This window comes from Schistocerca nitens, unplaced genomic scaffold (assembly GCF_023898315.1).
Source record: "Schistocerca nitens isolate TAMUIC-IGC-003100 unplaced genomic scaffold, iqSchNite1.1 HiC_scaffold_376, whole genome shotgun sequence".
Taxonomy (NCBI): domain Eukaryota; kingdom Metazoa; phylum Arthropoda; class Insecta; order Orthoptera; family Acrididae; genus Schistocerca; species Schistocerca nitens.
This window is the reverse complement of record NW_026045910.1, coordinates 3,361,703-3,382,608: the sequence shown is the minus strand read 5'-3', so window position 1 is coordinate 3,382,608 and position 20,906 is coordinate 3,361,703. Positions and strand designations below refer to the sequence as shown.

The 20,906-nt window shown below is 43.4% G+C and overlaps 1 protein-coding gene across 2 annotated transcripts in view; it reads right to left on the bottom strand.

The window, feature by feature from the left end:
- Positions 1-20,906, bottom strand: part of LOC126229611 (COP9 signalosome complex subunit 1-like) — a 93,119-nt gene that overhangs the window by 59,510 nt on the left and 12,703 nt on the right. For both annotated transcript variants that reach the window (XM_049942353.1, XM_049942352.1), the window contains exons 3-5: positions 8,412-8,593; positions 3,892-4,024; positions 3,610-3,807 (exon numbers count right to left, since the gene is read on the bottom strand). In XM_049942353.1, the coding sequence (XP_049798310.1) occupies positions 3,610-3,807; positions 3,892-4,024; positions 8,412-8,593 (513 nt within the window). The remainder of the gene's footprint in view (positions 1-3,609; positions 3,808-3,891; positions 4,025-8,411; positions 8,594-20,906) is intronic.

The window sequence follows — 20,906 nt, the reverse complement described above, 5'->3', positions numbered from 1 at the left end:
TCTGACCAGTAAAATAAGAATAAAATTTGTGATAACTGATTATTGAAGGTTTTTTTTTTTTTTTTTTTTTTTGTGGTTTTAGGGCGCACAACGTCAACGGTCATTAGCGCCCAGACTACTTTAGGAATGCACCGCGAGTCACAAAGTTTAAAACAGCAACGAAACGGAAAACACGATGAAAGACATACTGACAGGCATAGGATTAAAAAAGAAAACAGCATAATCAAATATCCTTTGAGAGGGTTGTCAAATTGATAAAATGAAGAACGCGAGCAGCTGCTCGTGGGTCATCCGCTAAAATGGCTTCTACAGTACATGGCAGGCCAAGATCGAGACGAAGGGTGTTAAAATCCGGACACGACGTTAAAATGTGGCGGACCGTCAGCAATTGCCCACATGGGCAGAACGGCGCCGGCACTGCCGTCAGCAGATGGCGATGGCTGAACCGGCAGTGGCCAATTCGCAACCGGGCCAAAACTACCTCCTCCCGCCGAGAAGGGCGTGAGGACGACGTCCAAGCCACGGGAAGAGCTTACAAGGCCCGAAGCTTGTTGTCTGGAAGTGCAGCCCAATCGGCATGCCACAGCGATACAATGCGCCGACAAATTACCCTGCTACAATCTGATGAAGGGACACAACAAGAAGCTGTCCGAGGCTGGAGGACCGCAGCCTTGGCCGCGGCATCTGCAGCTTCGTTCCCAGGGATACCGACATGGCCAGGAACCCACATAAAGCTAACCGGAGAACCGACGTCCACCAGCTGCTGAAGATAGCGTTGGATCCGGTGTACGAAAGGGTGAACCGGGTACGGATCACCGAGGCTCTGGATAGCGCTCAGGGAATCGGAGCAGATGACATATGCAGAATGTCGGTGGCGGCAGATGTAAAGGACAGCCTGGTAGAGGGCAAAGAGCTCAGCTGTGAAGACCGAACAATGGCCATGGAGCCGATATTGGAAACTTTGTGCCCCGACAATAAAAGAACACCCGACCCCGTCATTGGTCTTAGAGCCATCTGTATAAATGAAGGTCATATTAATGAACTTCGAACGAAGTTCGAAAAAACGGGAGTGGTAGACTGAACCGGGGGTAACCTCCTTCGGGAGCGAGCAGAGGTCAAGGTGGACGCGAACCTGAGCCTGGAGCCAAGGTGGCGTGTGGCTCTCGCCCACTCGAAAGGTGGCAGGGAGTGAAAAATTAAGGTGTTGAAGGAGGCGACGAAAGCGAACTCCAGGGGGTAGCAGGGCGGAGACATACAACCCGTATTGACTGTCGAGAGAGTCATCAAAAAAGGAACGATAAGACTGGTGGTCGGGCATTGCCAGTAGCCGACAGGCATACCGACAAAGCAGTATATCGCGCCGGTAGGTGAGTGGCAACTCACCAGCGTCAGCATGAAGACTCTCGACGGGACTAGTATAAAACGCTCCAATCGCAAGTCGTAAACCCCGATGTTGTATGGAGTTGAGGCGGCGTAAGATGGATGGCTGTGCAGAGGAGTATACGAAGCTCCCATAATCCAGCTTGGAGCGGACGATCGACCGATATAGGCGAAGTAGGACGGTTCGATCCGCTCCCCACGACATACCACTGAGAACACGGAGGACATTGAGAGAACGGGTACAACGGGCAGCCAAATAAGACACATGTGGAGACCAACTAAGTTTCCTGTCAAATGTAAGACCTAAAAATTTTGTTGTCTCCACGAATGGGAGAGCAACGGGACCGAGTCGTAAGGACGGTGGGAGAAACTCTTTGTAGCGCCAGAAGTTAATACAGACTGTCTTCTCGGCAGAAAAACGGAAGCCATTGGCGACACTCCAGGAGTAAAGACGGTCAAGAGAACGCTGAAGACAGCGCTCCAGGAAACACGTACGCTGCGCGCTGCAATAGATGGTAAAATCGTCCACGAAAAGGGAGCCTGATACATCAGCTGGGAGGCAATCCATTATTGGATTGATCGCTATGGCGAAGAGAGCGACGCTCAAAACTGAGCCCTGTGGCACCCCATTCTCCTGGCGAAAGGTGTCTGACAGGACAGAACCCACACGTACCCTGAACTGTCGATCCATTAAAAAGGAACGAATAAAAAGAGGGAGGCGACCGCGAAGGCCCCATGTATGCATGGTGCGGAGAATGCCCGCCCTCCAACAGGTGTCTTAAGCCTTCTCCAAATCAAAGAACACAGCCGCGGTCGGGCGCTTCCGCAAGAAGTTATTCATAATGAAGGTCGACAAGGTAACCAGATGGTCAACAGCAGACCGGTGCCTACGAAATCCACATTGTACATTGGTAAGGAGGCGTCGAGACTCTAGCAGCCAAACCAATGATTATTGAAGGCTGATGTCTGAGAAAAACGTAAAAACATCTGAAGTGGTATCAGATGCAATAACGAGGAAATATTAAAGACCTAACATGTGGATGGCTCAAGTATACCGTGGATGATGTGGTGGTGGTGGTTGTTGTTAGTGTTTTAGGATGCTAAACACCAAAGTCACCAGCACCTCAGGAGGTGGTGGGAACACACATTGGGGGAGACTCAGCAGCAGGTGATGGATGAAGACTGACGTCTCAGGAGCTTGCCAAGGAAATGCACAGATTACACAGTAGCAGTTTAACGTGTGCTTCCTCCATATGCTGAAGTAAAAAAAAAAAAAAAAAAAATCAAATAGCTGTTAGCTTTCAGATGCAGTTCATGTGCAGAGTTTTGTCTGAAGTAGATTTCATATATGTGATTAATGTGGTTAGAGAAGGAACTGCACAGTGAAGACTCCATGTCCCACCTGAACAAGTACATAAGTACATGTATGCTATGCACTTTGTCTTGCCTCGTTTCATTTTTTGCTTTCAGTAGTTTTACTCCTGATGATGAATGGTCACAGTATGGTGTGCTCAGTGAATGTGTAATATCTTTCTTATCCTGTCAAGGTGTACAGTGAAACATATAACTGAGTGTGTAGTGCTCCATTACTTTATTTCAAGATCCACGTAGTAGAGAAATAAACTTTACAGACACATGTTTGAGTAGTGCAAGTCTGAATTCCTTGTAAAGATGAAGATTCAGTGTGTTCCATAACATCATGTTGAACAAGCAGAAGAGTATATTCTGGGTTATTGTTTCCCGTGAAGAATCTTGGCGCTATGGTGTCAGAGAGAGACCACATCAATGTGTTAATATCACATGTCGAGCAGGGTGTTTAGAGACCACTGCATCTTCACCAAACTGTCATTAAGAATATTTGGTTCAGTTTTTGCTTGTAGGCTTAATAATCTTCCCTGGCATAAACTGATTTTAGTGTTTTGATATAAGCCAACTGTGTGAAGGAGGGACAGCTTAACTTGAAACATTCTCATAATAAAAAAAGTTTATACAGGATAGCAAACTGCAGAACAGTGGCAATCAGTTATAAAGTTAAGGTGAGTCACTACACAACTTAAGTTTGTTCCTGATCATCATCAGGCAGCAACAGGACAGGCAGGAGAGCAAATAGCTAGCAATCAAAATTAATGTCACAGTGAAGCTATCTGACAAGTTCTACACTGGCAAACAATTCACAAGTTAGACAGTAACATCTCAAAATAAAATAATGTAATAAAATTGCTTTTCAACCTTTATAACATTGAGACACATGTTGACCACATGTCTACCACTGGTGCAATAGTCTCTGGCTCTTGAATAACATTTTAATGCATTTGATAAATCACCACAGTCTAGGTAATGGTCTCCTAGGTCATCATGGCCACGCCTTATACTCTCTTTAATTGAATTCGATTTGTAGTTCTTTAAGTCTGTATCCAGTTTCTCCAACTGTAAGAACACAGAAATTAAAAAATGAGACTAGTGTAGACCACATCTGCAAGTGTAATAATTTAAAAGAAAACAAATGGATACCTTCAGTGCAGCCTTTTTTGACTTTGATTCAACCCACACTAGATCAAGTGTCGGTAAATCTTGCGACGTGGATTGTGCACCACCACCTGCAATATCTGGCAGACTCTGCCCTCCTGGACAACCTCCTGTGGTTCTGTAAGAAAACTTTCTGTATTTGATCTGGGAAATCCTATGTGATGAACACGATGCAGAAATTCAGCAAGTAACTTGTTAAGCAGAAACTTATGACAAATCTTAAGTGTTTATTAATTGCATGATTGTCATTAGTAGTTTCTCCTCATGTATCTCAACCACACATTTGATTGCATCATCATCCAGCATTCCTCTTGGAGTGTAAATGCCTGCCACCATAACAAAACTAACCAAGTTTTTTTTTAACAGTGTAGGAACAGACAGATTGTTACTTACCCTAAACAAGACATGTCAAGTTGCAGATAGATGCAATTAGAAGACACTTACATAAAGCTTTCAGCCACAGCCTTCATCAGTAAAAGAGAGATTAATACCATTCACACTCGAGCAAGCACACCTCGCACACACACATGACTGTCAACTCCGACATCTCGGGCTGGAAAGCTGGAGTTGGCAGTCTTGTGTGTGTGAGGTGTACATGCTTTTGTGTGTGTGTGTGTGTGTGTGTGTGTGTGTGTGTGTGTGTGTGTGTGTGTGTGTGGGCGCGCGCACTTTACTGATGAAGGCTGTGGCCTAAATCTTTATGTAAGAGTCTTAATTGTGCACGTTTGCAACTTGACGTGTCCTTTTTATGGTAAGTACCCATCTTTCTTTTTTTAATACTTGCTTCCTTAACATAAATGCCGCAACTAGCATGAATATAATCACTCAGTCTGCTGTAAATAACCAAGTTTGAAAGTTGTCTTAATTAGAGATGTTCAGATTGTGCTGCAAATTTATTCAGAATGTCCCGAACAAGGAAAAAGGCTATCCTACGCTTTAAAACAATGTAAGTCTTACAATAAGATTCTCTTTTAGGGTTTTCAGTAAGTCTTTCGAATCTCTCAAGCAATGCCAGCTAAAAATTTTGCACCACTTAAAACCAGCAAGGTCTACCACAAAACATAAATAAAAACTTTACACACCACATTTTAAGGTATGTCCATGTATGGTTCAGAAATACCAGATACTTTGAAAGTTGTGTGTGGCAATATGGTGATACATTATTTTCTTTATTGACATTAAAACAGTATATGATTGAATACAGTCAAAGGTTGTGGATAAAATGAATGTAGCTACAACCACCCAACCTGGAAAAAGCACACTAAAAGACATAACAATGGAAACAATCAATTATAGATGAAATTATTTAATTGGATAAATAAAAATCTACCCACCAAGTGGCGGCAGAACACACACATTGGCAAGCTTTCGGAGCCAGTGGCTGCTCCTGCAGGCAGAAGGGTTGAAGGGGAAGGAAGAAGGTTGAAGGAAAAGGACTGAAGAGGTCTAGGAAAAGGGGAAGACTCTGGGAAAGTCACCCAGAACTGCGGGTCAGAAGACTTACCATACAGGATGAGAAGTAAAGACTGACTGTTGGGGACTGCATCAAACAAGATTTGGAAACCTGAGAGCTTAAAGGTGAAGGACAGGGTAATATACAAGGCAGAGATTACAACTAAAACATCATGCACAGGTTAATAAGAGTGAGAAGCTAAGTGCATTGTACGTAACAGAGGTGGGAGGGGGTGGCGAATAATAGACGGGAAAGATAATGAAAGATGTAGAAAACTAAAACTGAGTGAAGCAGAGAGTAGTTACAGTGAAGAAATTAACATAAATTAAGGCCAGGTGGGTGGTTAGAACCAAGGACATGTTGTAGTGCTAGTTCCCACCGGCAGAGTTACGAGAAACTGGTGTCTGGGGGATGAAACTGGTGTCTGCGATGAAACAGGCGCCGTCATGAATGTCATGTTGTAGAGCATGCTCTGCAACATGATATTGCGAGTTGCCAGTACATACCCTCTGCCTACGCCCATTCATCCTAATTGATAATTTTATGGCAGTCATGCCAATGTAGAAGGCCGAACAGTGTTTACATAGTACTTGACTGAAAGGAGTATGTTAGTGAAGCTCGACACCAGCTGTCTGACACCTCTACATACAGTGTGCCATCAAGATCCCATCACTGTGATTCAAACTGACCTGCAGTCCCTCCTCAAAACCTCAGGACCCTTACAAGGACTAACACATCTATCAATAGAACTTCTCACCCCACCCAAACCATGCACCCCACCTTTTACCTTCTTCCTAAGATCCACAAACCCAATCATCCTGACCATCCCATAGTTGCTGACTTCAAAGCACCCACCAAACATATATCTGCCTTAGTTGATCAACACCTGCAACCCATAGTACAAAAACTCCCCTCATACATCAAAGATAGCAACCACTTCCTAGATCGTCTGAAATCCATGCCCGTCCCACTCCCACCACACACCTTGCTTGTCACCACTGATGCCACCTCCCTCTATACCAACACCCCCTACGTACATGGTCGGTCTGCTGCTGAAAATTTCCCCACTCAGCACCCACCTGATTCCAAACCTATGGCATCCTTCCTACACCCTTAATTTCATACTTACCAACAACTACTTCACCTTTGAGGGGCAGACACACAAACATACCAGAGATACGGCCATGGAAGTAGGGTGGCTCCTTTCTATGCCAACCTTTTCATGGCTTGCTTGGAACGGGCTTTCCTGGGATCCATAAGTCTTCAGCCTCTGGTTTGGTTTAAATAAATTGAGGACACCTTTGCCATATGGGCTCGTGGTGAGGCTGACCTGCTAAAATTCCTAGAATCTCTGAATACCTTCTCCCAATTAGATTTCACATGGTCCTATTCTGAATCCCATGCCACTTTACTTGAAGTTGATCTTGTCCTCGCCGAAGGCCAGCTACACACTTCCGTCCACATTAAAGTTACCAACAAACAGTACTTACATTTTGGCAGTTGCCATCCTTTCCATGTCAAATGTTCCCATACAGCCTTGGCATCCAAGGCAAATATATTTGTATGGATGCAGACACTTTATGGCAATACACCACCATTCTCACCTCAGCCTTCACCACACAGCCCAGTTAAAATGCAGATTTCCTGGGCCATCACATCCAATCCTGGTACTGCTGATACCTCAACAAAACAGCTTCAGAGCACACCATTGGTGACTCAGTATTATTTTGGTATGGAATGTGTTAATCAGCTATTTTGACAGGGCCATGACCTAAAATCACACCCTGAAATGAGATCTATTCTGTCTGAAATTTTGCCCACCATGCCTAGAATAGCTTTCTGTTGCCCTCCCAATCTCCACAATATTCTTGTCAGACCCTATTCTCCTTCTGCACTCATCTCGTTACTCTATGGCTCCTACCCGTGACCGTCCCCTGCTGCAAGCCTTGCCCTATGCACCCTCCTACCAAACCAATAGCCCTGTAACTGGCAAAACATATACTATCAAAGGGCGAGCCCCTTGCAAAATGACTTGTCATATACCACTATTATGTGAACACTGATCAGCCTTCTACATCTGTATGACTACCACCAAATTATCAATTAGGACGAATGAGCATAGGCAGAGGGTATATACTGGCAACTCTCAATATCCTGTTTAAGAGCATGCTCTACAACATGACATTCGTGACCTCGGCACCTGTTTCACCACATGCGTCATCTGGATTCTTCCCCCAAGACACCAGTTTCTCAGGATTCTGCAGGTGGGAACTAGCACTACAACATGTCCTTAGTTGTCACCACCCACCTGGCCTTAACTTACGTTAATTTCTCCCGTCTCAGCTTTTCTTCACCATAACTACTCTTTGCTTCACTCTGTTTTAGTTTTCTACACCTTTCATTGTCTTTCTCGGCTATTTTCACCACTCCCTCCAACCTCTGTTGTGTACAATGCACTTAGCTTATCACCCTTATTAACTTGTGCACGATGTTTTAGTAGTAATATTTGTCTTGCATATTACCCTGTCTTCCACCTTTAAGCTCTCAAATTTTCAAATCTCATCTGATGCAGTCCCCAACAATCAGTCTTTCCTTCTCATCCCATATGGTAAGCCTTCCCTGACCCGCAATTCTGGGTGGCTTTTCCAAAATCTACCACTTTTCCTAGACCTCTCTAGTCCTTTTTGTTCACCGTTCTTCTTTCCCCTTCAACCCTTCTGCCTGAAGAAGGAACCACTGGCTCCCTAAAGCTTGCCAATCACAACAGTCTTATGTGTGTGTTCTGCCACCACTTTGTGAGTACACACTCAAAGAGTATTGTTTTCATTTTATTTGAACTAATTCTATTGAACTAATTCTAAAGACATTACTTGAAGAAAGACACAAAATACTCCCGATGAACAAAATTTAATTTTCCAACTCACAAGCTACTAAAGCCACAAAAATAGGTATAACGTACCGAATATTTCTTGCTGTACAGAAATTAACTTTTCAAATAAAATAGTAATTAAAAAAAATTAAATAAATAAATGCCAACACACTGGCTTCTTACCCAAGTGCTTCTTGAAGCTTTTTATGCAGCTGCTGATACAGTCCTACATTGTATGTGCACATAACGTATGTGATTGCCATCTTCAGAGCTTCTACTCTCAGAGATGGACAGTGGTCTGCTATATACATCAGTCTGTACAAGCGTGCAAGCCCAGTGTAACTGTTTGCTAAATTCTCAAGATCCTAAGGGAAAGGAAAATGAAGTATATTACACAAGTCCTGTACATAAAAAAGTTATTACAATAATATGTACACAACACACAAAAAAACTAGTTTAACAGTTTTGCAACAAAGAATGTACTGCTCATTAAGCCCTGAATTTCAGGCCTTACAAGGAGAGGTCCCCAACTGTGGGATGAACTTTTTGAAACCATCTACAGTGATGTGGGTTAAGGTCCTAGGTATCACACTATGCAGCCATCCACCCTGGTGGGCCCCCATTTGTAACTAATCAGTGAAAAAATCTTTCAGAATTTCTCTACAGCCTTGGAAAATAGTGATGTTAATGACCATTTAACTGGTTTGAAAGCAATTTTTTAAATTTCTATTCCTTTGTCACAGCATTTTAATCAGCGTATTAACTGTTCCAACTGTTCTGATTTCTTCCTCCTATCATTCTTTGTCCGCTTGGAACTTTTGTGCATGTTAATTTCATTATTTTTATTTATCTATCAGAATATTTGAAAATGCGAATTTATCAGTTAAAAAAGATTAAATAATCTGTTCATACTGACTGTGTAACGATTCGAAAAAAGTATTTTTTGTTCCAAGGAACATATTTTTTTGGATGACAATCATCAAACATTTAAAACAAATTCTTATTTCACCATGCAGAACATAACACAGATGAAGATTACAATGAAAGAAGGGATTTGAGTAAAACACAGTTCCAGCAAAATGAGGAATAAAAAGAACGAATGCAATAACATGGAAGAACATATATGATAAAAGGGAAGAATTATACTGAAATCAATAAATAACAATAATTAAATTCACATGCACAAAAATTCCAATTGGAAGAAGAATGATACGAAGGTAAAATGAGAGTAATTCAACCAGTTAATACACTGGTTAAAATGACGTAACAATGGAATAGTAATAAAAAATTACATTTAAACCAGTTAATTCAACAAGGATGATGACCAAAATCATTTCGATAAAGATTTTTTAAAAAATTCAATGCACCTGACAAGATCTGAACCCCATCCTTCCTGTGTAAGGAATGGACGATAACCGTTACACTATGGCAACATTCTGATTGCTTTACAATTTTTAAAGCTGTACAGTGTCATGTTAAAATCCGAAATATTTTTTTGTTGGTTACTTGCAAACAAGGGCTCACCAGTGTGGGTTACTGCAGGGTGTGATACCTTGGATCTTAACCTACATCACTGTATAAATGGTTTCACAAAGCCAATTCCACTGCTGGTAACCTCTCTTTGTTAATGCTGTTGACAGACACACAAAACAGCAAGAAGCCATTCCAGCTTCTGATGCTATTAGTTCCATGGTAGGGGAGAGAAAGGGTGATAAGTAAGATTAGAAGGCAAGTCAAGTTCATGTTTTGTCCAACCATCCTGATTTAGGGTTTCTTACAGCACTTTAAGCAAATGCTGGGATGGTTCCTTCAACAAGACTATGGTTGATCACATGTGATCTCCTAGTTAAACATATCTGCATGTGTATGGCTTAAGTTCTTTCTTGTATCACACTGACAAATCCCATATCATTGTAGGACTTACTATCTTGGAAGTGGGAGAAAAAAAATTTTGTTGAAGTATTCGGCCTCAGAGGTCTGATGTGGATGTCACTTATAAAACTAATTAAAATTCTGAACCATGGTTTTTGTGGTTGCTGGGCAAATTGGCGACAGTATGGATAACATTTAGCTCAAATTGGTGGAAATGGGATAGGACAGTAGGACATGATCAAGTTTTGTTCAATTAACATGAGAAAGGTTTTGTAAAAGATTTTACTTCATAATTTGTGTAACACAATGGTTTTAAAAATATATTAATAATCTGTTTATTTTTATATTACACAAGGTGAACCCCTAACTCTTGACAACATTTTGGAGATATTTTCTGAGTACTTTGATATAAAAGAGGAAAATGAAATAATAACGTAATTATGATTTATTCAGTTTGTTTCACCAATTATGCCTGTTTCTGTGAAAATAGGCTTCACAAAAGTGAAAGATCCCGTAATATGTAAGCCTAGGCAGGGAAGTTTGTTATTGTATAGAGCCAAAGGATACCTTTGAGGTAAGGAGTATTGTCGCTGAGCAGGTAGTCGGGCAGAAGTAGTTGGTGGAGGGAACTGATAGAGGCATCTGATCTAGTGCAAACGCGGTGAGCGGGAATGTGAGGAATAAACTGCAAGATTTTTAACACACAGCCAGACATATTATGTGCTTGTAAATGGGCACAGTACATTATCATCAATAAGAATTAATATTCAAGAAGAGTACTGTGGGCTCAAACTTTTGTTATATGGAGTGACAAAGAAAAGCCTGCTGTCATACATTGTCGACAAATGATGCCTTACACTGCACCAGTAGCAACTCATCAACATAAAATATGACCAGTTTCATCTTTCAATTGTACAAAGCTAGCCAGTGTAGTAGTTTTTCATAGGCTAATTGAATAACAGTGCTTAATAAAGAAACTGTTATAGTGTAAATGAATTTTACCTCAATCACTTATCTAATGGTGTCATAACTATCACTGACTACCAGTGAGAGACTAGTAAAATGTTGAAAGTGATGAGCTTATCTGATTTCAGTAACTAAGACAAAGAAATTCAATTTACAAAAATTAGAACTATCTAAAGCTGTCATTTAACAGTAGTGAGCTTTGTTGCTTGTTAGAACAACTAGTTACCGTGGAAGGGAAGGCTGCCAGGTAATATGAGGCAGCATATAAGAATCCTTCACCATTCGAAGAGACTGCTGTGTGAGAATGGCCAAATTTTTGCAGCTTGATACACTTCATGTGCCAAGCATCCGCCCTGATACCAACCACTCTGGCCAGAGGCTCTCCCCATGTGCGCCACCCAGCTACAGCAAGGGCAGTCTGGCACAGCGGCTGTTGCTTTGAGTTCCGATGCTCCAAGAAGACAAGCAACCACTCCTTGACATACATGGGGAGGGAACGGCTCAGGTATCAGTAGTGTGATCCCTGTGTTGTCAGGAGGCTCAGCCATATGGGTACATAACAGCCCCACCACATGGATTGGCTACACATGATGGTGACCTAGCAGGGCAGAAGGGGGCTACAGTGGGGATGGGAGAGGGGAAGGGAGGGGGGAGAAGAATCCACACTGTAGATGCTAGGGAGGGAGTTCTTCCCAATATGGCTCACACTAAAAGCAGGAAATTTTGAACTGGAGGTCAAACCTCAAGTGGGGACAGAAATGCCAAAAGGGTGAAAAAACAGGCAAAAGGAACAAAACTGCAACCAATACAGGAAACCAGGGTAATAGCCAGGTCGACATAAATCAGAACACCGGGAGAGCGGAAGGTGGTGGAAATGGAGCAGGATAGGAAAGGACGGGGTAGGGAGAAGGAAATGCAGCTAAGGAATGAAGAATGAGCTGCAATAGCTTGGGGCCCGTGTGCGCCACGCACGAACTCGTGAAAGAACTGTGAGGTGGAAGCAGACATAGAGATGCCTGCCATAATATTAGACGGCTCCTTGTTGAATACAATCTACAAATTATGCTACCTTGGATTACTAGTATCACAAGACCTTTCTCTAAATCAGAAAATAAATGCGAGAACTGCTAATGCGTTCAACACTTTCAGGGAAGCTCCGACAAGAGTATGGCCAAACAAACACCTTACAGCGACCACAATAATGCTCGTCTACAAAGCACGTGTGCTGCGTGCGTACCCTCTTGTATGGTGCTGAGACCTGGACAGCATATGCCAAACAAGAGAGTAAGCTCAGCAGTTTTCATCTGCGGTACATCTGAAATATTCCAGGCATGACATGGCGAGACTAAGTGACAAGTGAGATGGTCATGAATGCTGTGAATCTACCAAGTACCACTGCCACTCTCTAGCCTGTGATGGCTAGGATACTTACACCATATGGACCACTCCCATATTCCCTGACACACACACACACACACACACACACACACACACACACACACACACATACTTAGTGACTGATATAGCACACACCATGTAAGTCCTGCTTTGTGCTTCGAAGACCGTGTCAAGCGCAATATGAACACTTCTAACACTGACTTCGACAAACGGGAGGAGCTTGCCAAAGACCACAGTTGATGGAGGAAACTCATCAAGCATAGCACCTGGCTCAACAGCATACCTAGTGAGTAGACAAGTGCCTCTGACGAATCCCTCTTTTAGTTTCGTGTGCACCAAGCAGGCTCTCACATTTACCAAAGAAAGTTCCTTTATGATGCTACTTGAATCTCCCGTTAGAAGTACAGGCCACTGATGATGATGTGATAAGATAAAGGAAAAAATAAATTTTCTTGAAACCAAGAAGCTTATTTCCACAAATTAGCATGGTTTTAGAAAGAATAACTTGTGTAGACCTCCACTTCCCCCTTTTCTCACACTATATACTATGAACTATGGATGAAGGGCAACAGGCAGATTCCATATTTCTGGAAAGTGTTTAACATAGTACCCCATTGCAGGTTGTTAAAGAAGGCAAGAGCATATGGAATAGTTTCACAGATACGTGAGCAGCTCGAAGACTTCTTAAATTATACAACCCAGTATGTTGTTTTTGACACTGAGTTTTCACCAGAGGCAAGGGTATAGTCAGGAGTGCACCAGGGAAGTGTGATAGGATCACTATAATTCTCTATATACATAAATGATTTGTCGGATAGGGCTGTCAGCAATCTGCAGTTGTTTGTTGATGATGCTGTGGAGTACAGTACGGTGTCAAAGTTAAGTGACTATAGGAACATATAAGACAACTTAGACAAAATTTCAAGATGGTGTGATGTATGGCAGCTAGTTCTAAATGTAGAAAAATGTAAGTTAATACGGATGAGTACGAAATACGAACCAATAATGTGCGGACACAGCATTAGTTATGTCCTGCTCGACAGTGTCACATTGTTTAAATATCTGGGCATAATGTTGCAAAGCTCACTGGGAGATATTTTGGTAAGTGTGGTTTATCTGTAAAGGAGATCGCATAAAGAATGCTAGAGCAACCTATTCTTGAGTATTGCTGCACCAGGTCGGATTAAAGGAAGCATTCAAAGCAATTCAGAGGCAGGCTGCTAAATTTGTTACTGACAGATGTAAAAATTACCGAACTGTCAGTTTAATAAGCCATGGCTGCAAAATACTAACAAGAATTATTTACAGGCGAATGGAAAAACTGGTAGAAGCTGACCCCAGGGAAGACCAGTTTGGATTCCGTAGAATTATTGGAACACGTGAGGCAATACTGACCTTATGACTTATCTTAGAAGCTAGATTAAGAAAAGGCAAACCTACATTTCTAGCATTTGTAGACTTAGAGAAAGCTTTTGATAATGTTGACTGAAATACTCTCTTTCAAATTCTGAAGATGGCAGGGGTAAAATACAGGGAGCGAAAGGCTATTTACAATTTGTACAGAAAGCAGATGGCAGTTGTAAGAGTTGAGGGGCATAAAAGGGAAGCAGTGGTGGGGAAGGGAGTGAGACAGGGATTTAGCCTCTCCCTGATGTTATTCGATCTGTATATTGAGCAAGCAGTAAAGGAAACTTTGAGGTTCGCTGCTGACATTGTAATTCTGTCAGAGACAGCAAAGGACTTTGAAGAACAGTTGAACAGAATGGACAGTATCTTGAAAGGAGGATATAAGATGAACATCAACAAAAGCAAAACGAGGATAATGGAATGTAGTCGAATTAACTCGGGTGATGCTGAGGGAATTAGATTAGAAAATGAGACACTAAAAGTAGTAAAGGAGTTTTGCTACTTGGGGAGCAAAATAATTGATGGTGGTCAAAGTAGAGAGGACATAAAATGTAGACTGGCAATGGCAAGGAAAGCATTTCTGAAGAAGAGAAATTTGTTAACATAGAGTATAGATTTGTGTGTCAGGAAGTCGTTTTTGAAAGTATTTGTATGGAGTGTAGACATGTATGGAAGTGAAACATGGACGATAAATAGTTTGGACAAGAAGAGAATAGAAGCTTTCGAAATGTGGCGCTACAGAAGAATGCTGAAGATTAGATGGGTAGATCACATAACTAATCAGGAGATATTGAATAGAATTGGGGAGAAGAGGAGTTTGTGGCACAACTTGACTAAAAGAAGGGATCAGTTGGTAGGACATGTTCTGAGGCATCAAGGGATCACCAATTTAGTATTGGGGGGCAGAGTGGAGGGTAAAAATCGTAGAGGGAGACCAACAGATGAATACACTAAGAAGATTCAGAAGGACGTAGGCTGCAGTATGTACTGGGAGATGAAGCAGCTTGCACAGGATACAGTAGTATGGAGAGCTGCATCAAATCAGTCTCAGGACTGAAGACCCCAACAACAACAGGTCTGAACAACAAACGTTTTACAGGGATGCTTTGGGAACTCAAATGAGTATTCCTGGAGGAAGGCGATGTTATTTTCAAGGAATGCTAAGAAAATTTGGAGAGCCGGCATTTGAAGCTGAATGCAGAATAATTCTGTTGCCTCAAATATATATTGTGTGTAAGGGCTACAAAGATTTAAGAAATTAGGGCTCATATGGAGGCACACAGACAGTTGACGTTCCCTTATTCTATTTGTGAGTGGAACAGAAAAGGAAACAACTAGTAGTGGCATGGGGTAGCCTCTGTCACACACCATAATGTGGATTGTGAAGTATTGACATAGATGTACACTCCTGGAAACTGAAATAAGAACACCGTGAATTCATTGTCCCAGGAAGGGGAAACTTTATTGACACATTCCTGGGGTCAGATACATCACATGATCACACTGACAGAACCACAGGCACATAGACACAGGCAACAGAGCATGCACAATGTCGGCACTAGTACAGTGTATATCCACCTTTCGCAGCAATGCAGGCTGCTATTCTCCCATGCAGACGATCGTAGAGATGCTGGATGTAGTCCTGTGGAACGGCTTGCCATGCCATTTCCACCTGGCGCCTCAGTTGGACCAGCGTTCGTGCTGGACTTGCAGACCGCGTGAGACGACGCTTCATCCAGTCCCAAACATGCTCAATGGGGGACAGATCTGGAGATCTTGCTGGCCAGGGTAGTTGACTTACACCTTCTAGAGCACATTGGGTGGCACGGGATACATGTGGACGTGCATTGTCCTGTTGGAACAGCAAGTTCCCTTGCCGGTCTAGGAATGGTAGAACGATGGGTTCGATGACGGTTTGGATGTACCGTGCACTATTCAGTGTCCCCTCGACGATCACCAGTGGTGTACGGCCAGTGTAGGAGATCGCTCCCCACACCATGATGCCGGGTGTTGGCCCTGTGTGCCTCAGTCGTATGCAGACCTGATTGTGGCGCTCACCTGCACGGCACGAAACACGCATACGGCCATCACTGGCACCAAGGCAGAAGCGACTCTCTTCGCTGAAGACGACACGTCTCCATTCGTCCCTCCATTCACGCCTGTCGCGACGCAACTGGAGGCGGGCTGCACGATGTTGGGGCGTGAGCGGAAGACGGCCGAACGGTGTGCGGGACCGTAGCCCAGCTTCATGGAGATCGTTGCGAATGGTCCTCGCCGATACCCCAGGAGCAACAGTGTCCCTAATTTGCTGGGAAGTGGCGGTGCGGTCCCCTACGGCACTGCGTAGGATCCTACGGTCTTGGCGTGCATCCGTGCGTCGCTGCGGTCCGGTCCCAGGCCGACGGGCACGTGCACCTTCCGCCGACCACTGGCGACAACATCGATGTACTGTGGAGACCTCACGCCCCACGTGTTGAGCAATTCGGCGGTACGGCCACCCGGCCTCCCGCATGCCCACTATACGCCCTCGCTCAAAGTCCGTCAACTGCACATACGGTTCATGTCCACGCTGTCGCGGCATGCTACCAGGGTTAAAGACTGTGATGGAGCTCCGTATGCCACGGCAAACTGGCTGCCACTGACGGCGGCGGTGCACAAATGCTGCGCAGCTAGCGCCATTCGACGGCCAACACCGCGGTTCCTGGTGTGTCCGCTGTGCCGTGCGTGTGATCATTGCTTGTACAGCCCTCTCGCAGTGTCCGGAGCAAGTATGGTGGGTCTGACACACCGGTGTCAATGTGTTCTTTTTTCCATTTCCAGGAGTGTATATCTGGTATCATTCCAAAAAGACTGCGTCCAAAAGGACTATGAAAATTACCACAATAAGTATTCCAATGAAGGCCAAAGCAACCACATGTGAAGATCACATTGCTTTGTGCACTAACTCACACTTCAAAAATATTAACAAAAATAATATAGTGATGCATTAGAACAAGACTGAAAACCTGAAGCCAATTTAGCTGAAGACTAATTTGGGTTCTGTGAGGGCAGCAACACAAAGAAGCTATCCTATGCCTTCATAATACAACTGAAAGCAGTTTCAGGCTCAACAGAAAAATTTAACTGGACTTTGTATACCTCAGGAAAACATTCAAAACTCAACTCTAACAAACTAATGGAAATTCTAAAATGATTAAACTACACTAAAGATACAGAAAAATAATAAAGATGCTATACAAAGATAAGAAATGCCCAAAAAGAAGACATAATCCTAAAATTTGCTAGAGTAGAATTCTATCTGTTCCTATCCCTATTCAACATCCACATAGAATATGCATCGAACAAGTGCAAAGAATTTGTATAGGCATCATAATAAATGGAGAAAGACTAGAGATAATTAGATTGGCAGATGACTTAGTTATGATGGCTCTATATGAAAGAAATTTGCTAACTAGATTAGAAGTTACGGACATAATACTAAGAGATGAGTACAAAATGAAAATCGGCTCAAAATGGGGACATTTAGTCAAAGAGGATCACTGACCAACGTAGCCGAGTGAAGGTGTGCATCATCTGTGCTTTGGACAGTCAATTTGTGCTTACCAACACAACAGAAATGTGGCTTTCTGTACTGTGCGGTCATGAATAAGGTTTAAATCAGTAATACTTGTGTTTGTGTGTTATGGGTGCGTTACTTTCCACTACACAGAGAAAGACATCCACTCTGGTGAATGTGACTGCAGTGGTTGCAGAGTTATTTGCAAAATGCAATTTCTCATTACTTTATTGTGCATTAATAAAATGGACAAAATTTACTTTGATCACTGTTTCTCACAGCTCTACTGCTCTGAATTCATCATCAGTGACTACGGTCCAGTGTTCTCATTGGCTTCACCAAACAACAGTGCGGAATATTGTACAAGAAGCTTGCACGAACATTGCCTTGTAAGAGACAATGACTGTAACTCAGAATGCCCACCATCAGAGTCTTTATTAGTGAACTTGCATGCTGACCCATGTTAACCAGCTTCGAGGACAACTCGTGTTTGGTTTTTATGCAAACGGATATGGTACCAACGGTGTCTTCCATGTCTACTGCTGCACCATCGCTGGCATTCAACACAACTGTTTCGTACAAACAACCATTGTGCAATGTTGTCGCAAGGTTCCCAGAGTCAACCATGGCACAAACAACGATTTCGGTTCAGGCAGTGCAGCTACTTCTCAACCTCACAGGACAATGTAAAACTACACCAAAATATAAACTTCCACTTTTCTAGTCTTATAAAATGACATTATGCTTTGTGACGGCCAAGTGTGAATTCCCTTCACTAGGCATTGTGAATGATAACTCAGAATTTGTTATGTAGATATGCCACCTTACCGAACATGTAGGAATAATCAATAACATTATTCCATTACTGCTGGTACACAACAAGTATGATGCAACAAAAACAGCACTACTACAACTAATTGCACACACCCCTGAGCAACAGATATGACACGTGATTTATGATGAGCAACACACTGCAGGATGTCCTTCACTAATGTGGCACCGATAATGTTTGCTTGTGGACTCTGCTTATACGTCGGACCCGACATTAGCGATCGTCTAACTCCCACCACGCTTAGAGCTCACAATAATTGTGCACAAAGTGAATCTGTTAAACAAAAATCTCACCCTAGAAGACAGGTTTTATTTAGTGATACAGCACAGGAGCACATCAATTCAGGTACCACTACCGCCACGACCCGACCAGACAGCGAAGCTGACATAATGGGCCCCTCTCCAAGCACTGAATGCTGATTGCAGATGGCACCACAACACCTGCAGCAAACACTGTGCCAGCTGATTCCCATTCACTGTAGCCAGCTGCTCGCAACTGCCAGCAACCTTACTGTTACAAAAAATGACAAACATGAACCATCTTGAGTGCATTGGCCCCCACCACATCACCAAGTCTCCTCCCTTCTACAAAAACGTCATCCTCCAAAGGATGCTTGTATCTCTTTGACCATTCCATAGATTTACACTACTACATTGACACGGGTTCAGATGCGTGCACAGTGCCTCGTCAGATTATTTGAACCACACTCTGAAAACTTCAGACCACAGCTAATGATAACAATATCCATGAGAACTGCACTGTGGACCTAGTCATACAACTTATGGGCAGGCTATGTTGTCCTTGGACTTTCCGTTGCCAACATGGCTGAACTTATCATAGTGGCTGACTTCCTTTGCAAATTCATCCTTTCACCTGACCTCTAGCATGGTGCTTTATTCACACAGCAGTCCATCTTAGGTCTTTTTGCCTCAACATCACCACAGGCCATGAACCAATGCTTGTGCCTGCCTTCGACTTGCAGCATGGCCTTTGTCAGTTGGTTTAATGATTAAAGAGACTGAACCATGAGGTCATCAGTCCTTCCTACCTGGAACAGGCAATTAAAGAAAACCACCCACCAAAGACGTGCCTAGTGCGCAAAACTCAAGGAAAGAAAATCCTAAGGTCCTAATATCAACACAGCCTAGGGAAGGGAACAAGAAAGACAAGAAGGGGGAAAGAAAAAAAGGCACGCAAGGTGCCTCATCCAGGGAGCAGCCAGAGACCCCCCAAGGCAGAAAGTGCAATGGAGGCCATACTCCCTGCCACTTACCAGATGCTCCGCACGCATTACCCAGAAAAACTAGTGACACAAACAAGGCAAGAGAAGCATATGAAAACTGAGGAAAAGTACTAAGTCAAACAGAACATGTGAGAAGGGGGAAGAAGAACAAAAGAGTGGGTAGGGGAGCACTGGGGCGGACCACTAAGCCCAGACAGCCGCTGCCCATTTGGGACAGAGGAGGCAACAGGGCATCCTGCCAAACTCATTGGGCCAACGTGGCTGACGCACCCTGCCTTAGAGAGAGAGTGGCAAGAAAAAAACCCTTTACGAATAAACCAAAAAACTACGTCAGCCACTGAGGCATTGTATGCTAACACCACTGGCAGTGGGTCAGGAAGATTAAGAATGCGCTGCAAGGTGGCTAGGTTAGGACAGTACAGCAAAATGTTGACCACCATCAAACGGACACAGCAACGACAATGGGGTGGATCCTCACAATGGAGGAGATTACCACGAGTCAGCTAAGTGTGGCCAATGCGGAGCCAGCAAATAACGATAGCTTAACTGTGAGAGACCCACGTGGAGGACCTCCACAAATTTGTGATCTCCTTTATCACCCTTAGTTTGTTCAGCAAAGTCAAAGTACACCATTCTGTATTCCAAATTCTTACAATCTGATGGCATAAAACTGACTGAAGATTTGATTCCAAGTACCAATCTCAAGAGGCGGCTTGCTGGTAGCCAACTGGACCAGCCTGTCAGTGAATTCATTCCCCAGGATCCCCACGTGACTCAGGATCCACACACAGACCACTGAGAGTGCTCAAGGTTCAAGAGCAAAAAGAGAATCCTGGATGGTCAGGGATGGCGAGGGTAAAACTGTTCATGAGTTTGTAAACTTATCAAACAGTTGCTAAGATGAGGAAGGACTCACTGGTGCAGGAACAGAATTAATCCAGAGGGCGAGAGATGGTTAGCCACTCTGCACTGAAAAGACTGCAGCCACCTGGCAGAGAGCAGAGTTCATTACAACCCTTACGAACGTAAGCAAAGCTTGCATGACTGGCAACCAAAACGCACCAAGAATGGAGAAGTATTGGCAGCGGAAGGCCTCAGAATGAGCTGAGGCTTTCAGACCTTGTGACAGATCAAGACAGAGCTGTGAATGGAGGAAGAGAAAAAAGGGACAAGATGTGGATGGTGACTGTAACCCCCACACCTGGGCTGCTGTTGTGGGAAGTCGATCTCTGTACCTGGGAAGAGCAGACAGTGGTTCGGGTGCTCCTGGGAGCAGCAGATGCATAAAGCATAAGCAATCAACTGTTGTTGGTGCAGAACCTGCAATGGTGGAACCTTTGTGTCCGTTAGAAGGTTGATCATGGGGCTAGTCCAAAAGGCACCAGTTGATAATCGTACCCCACA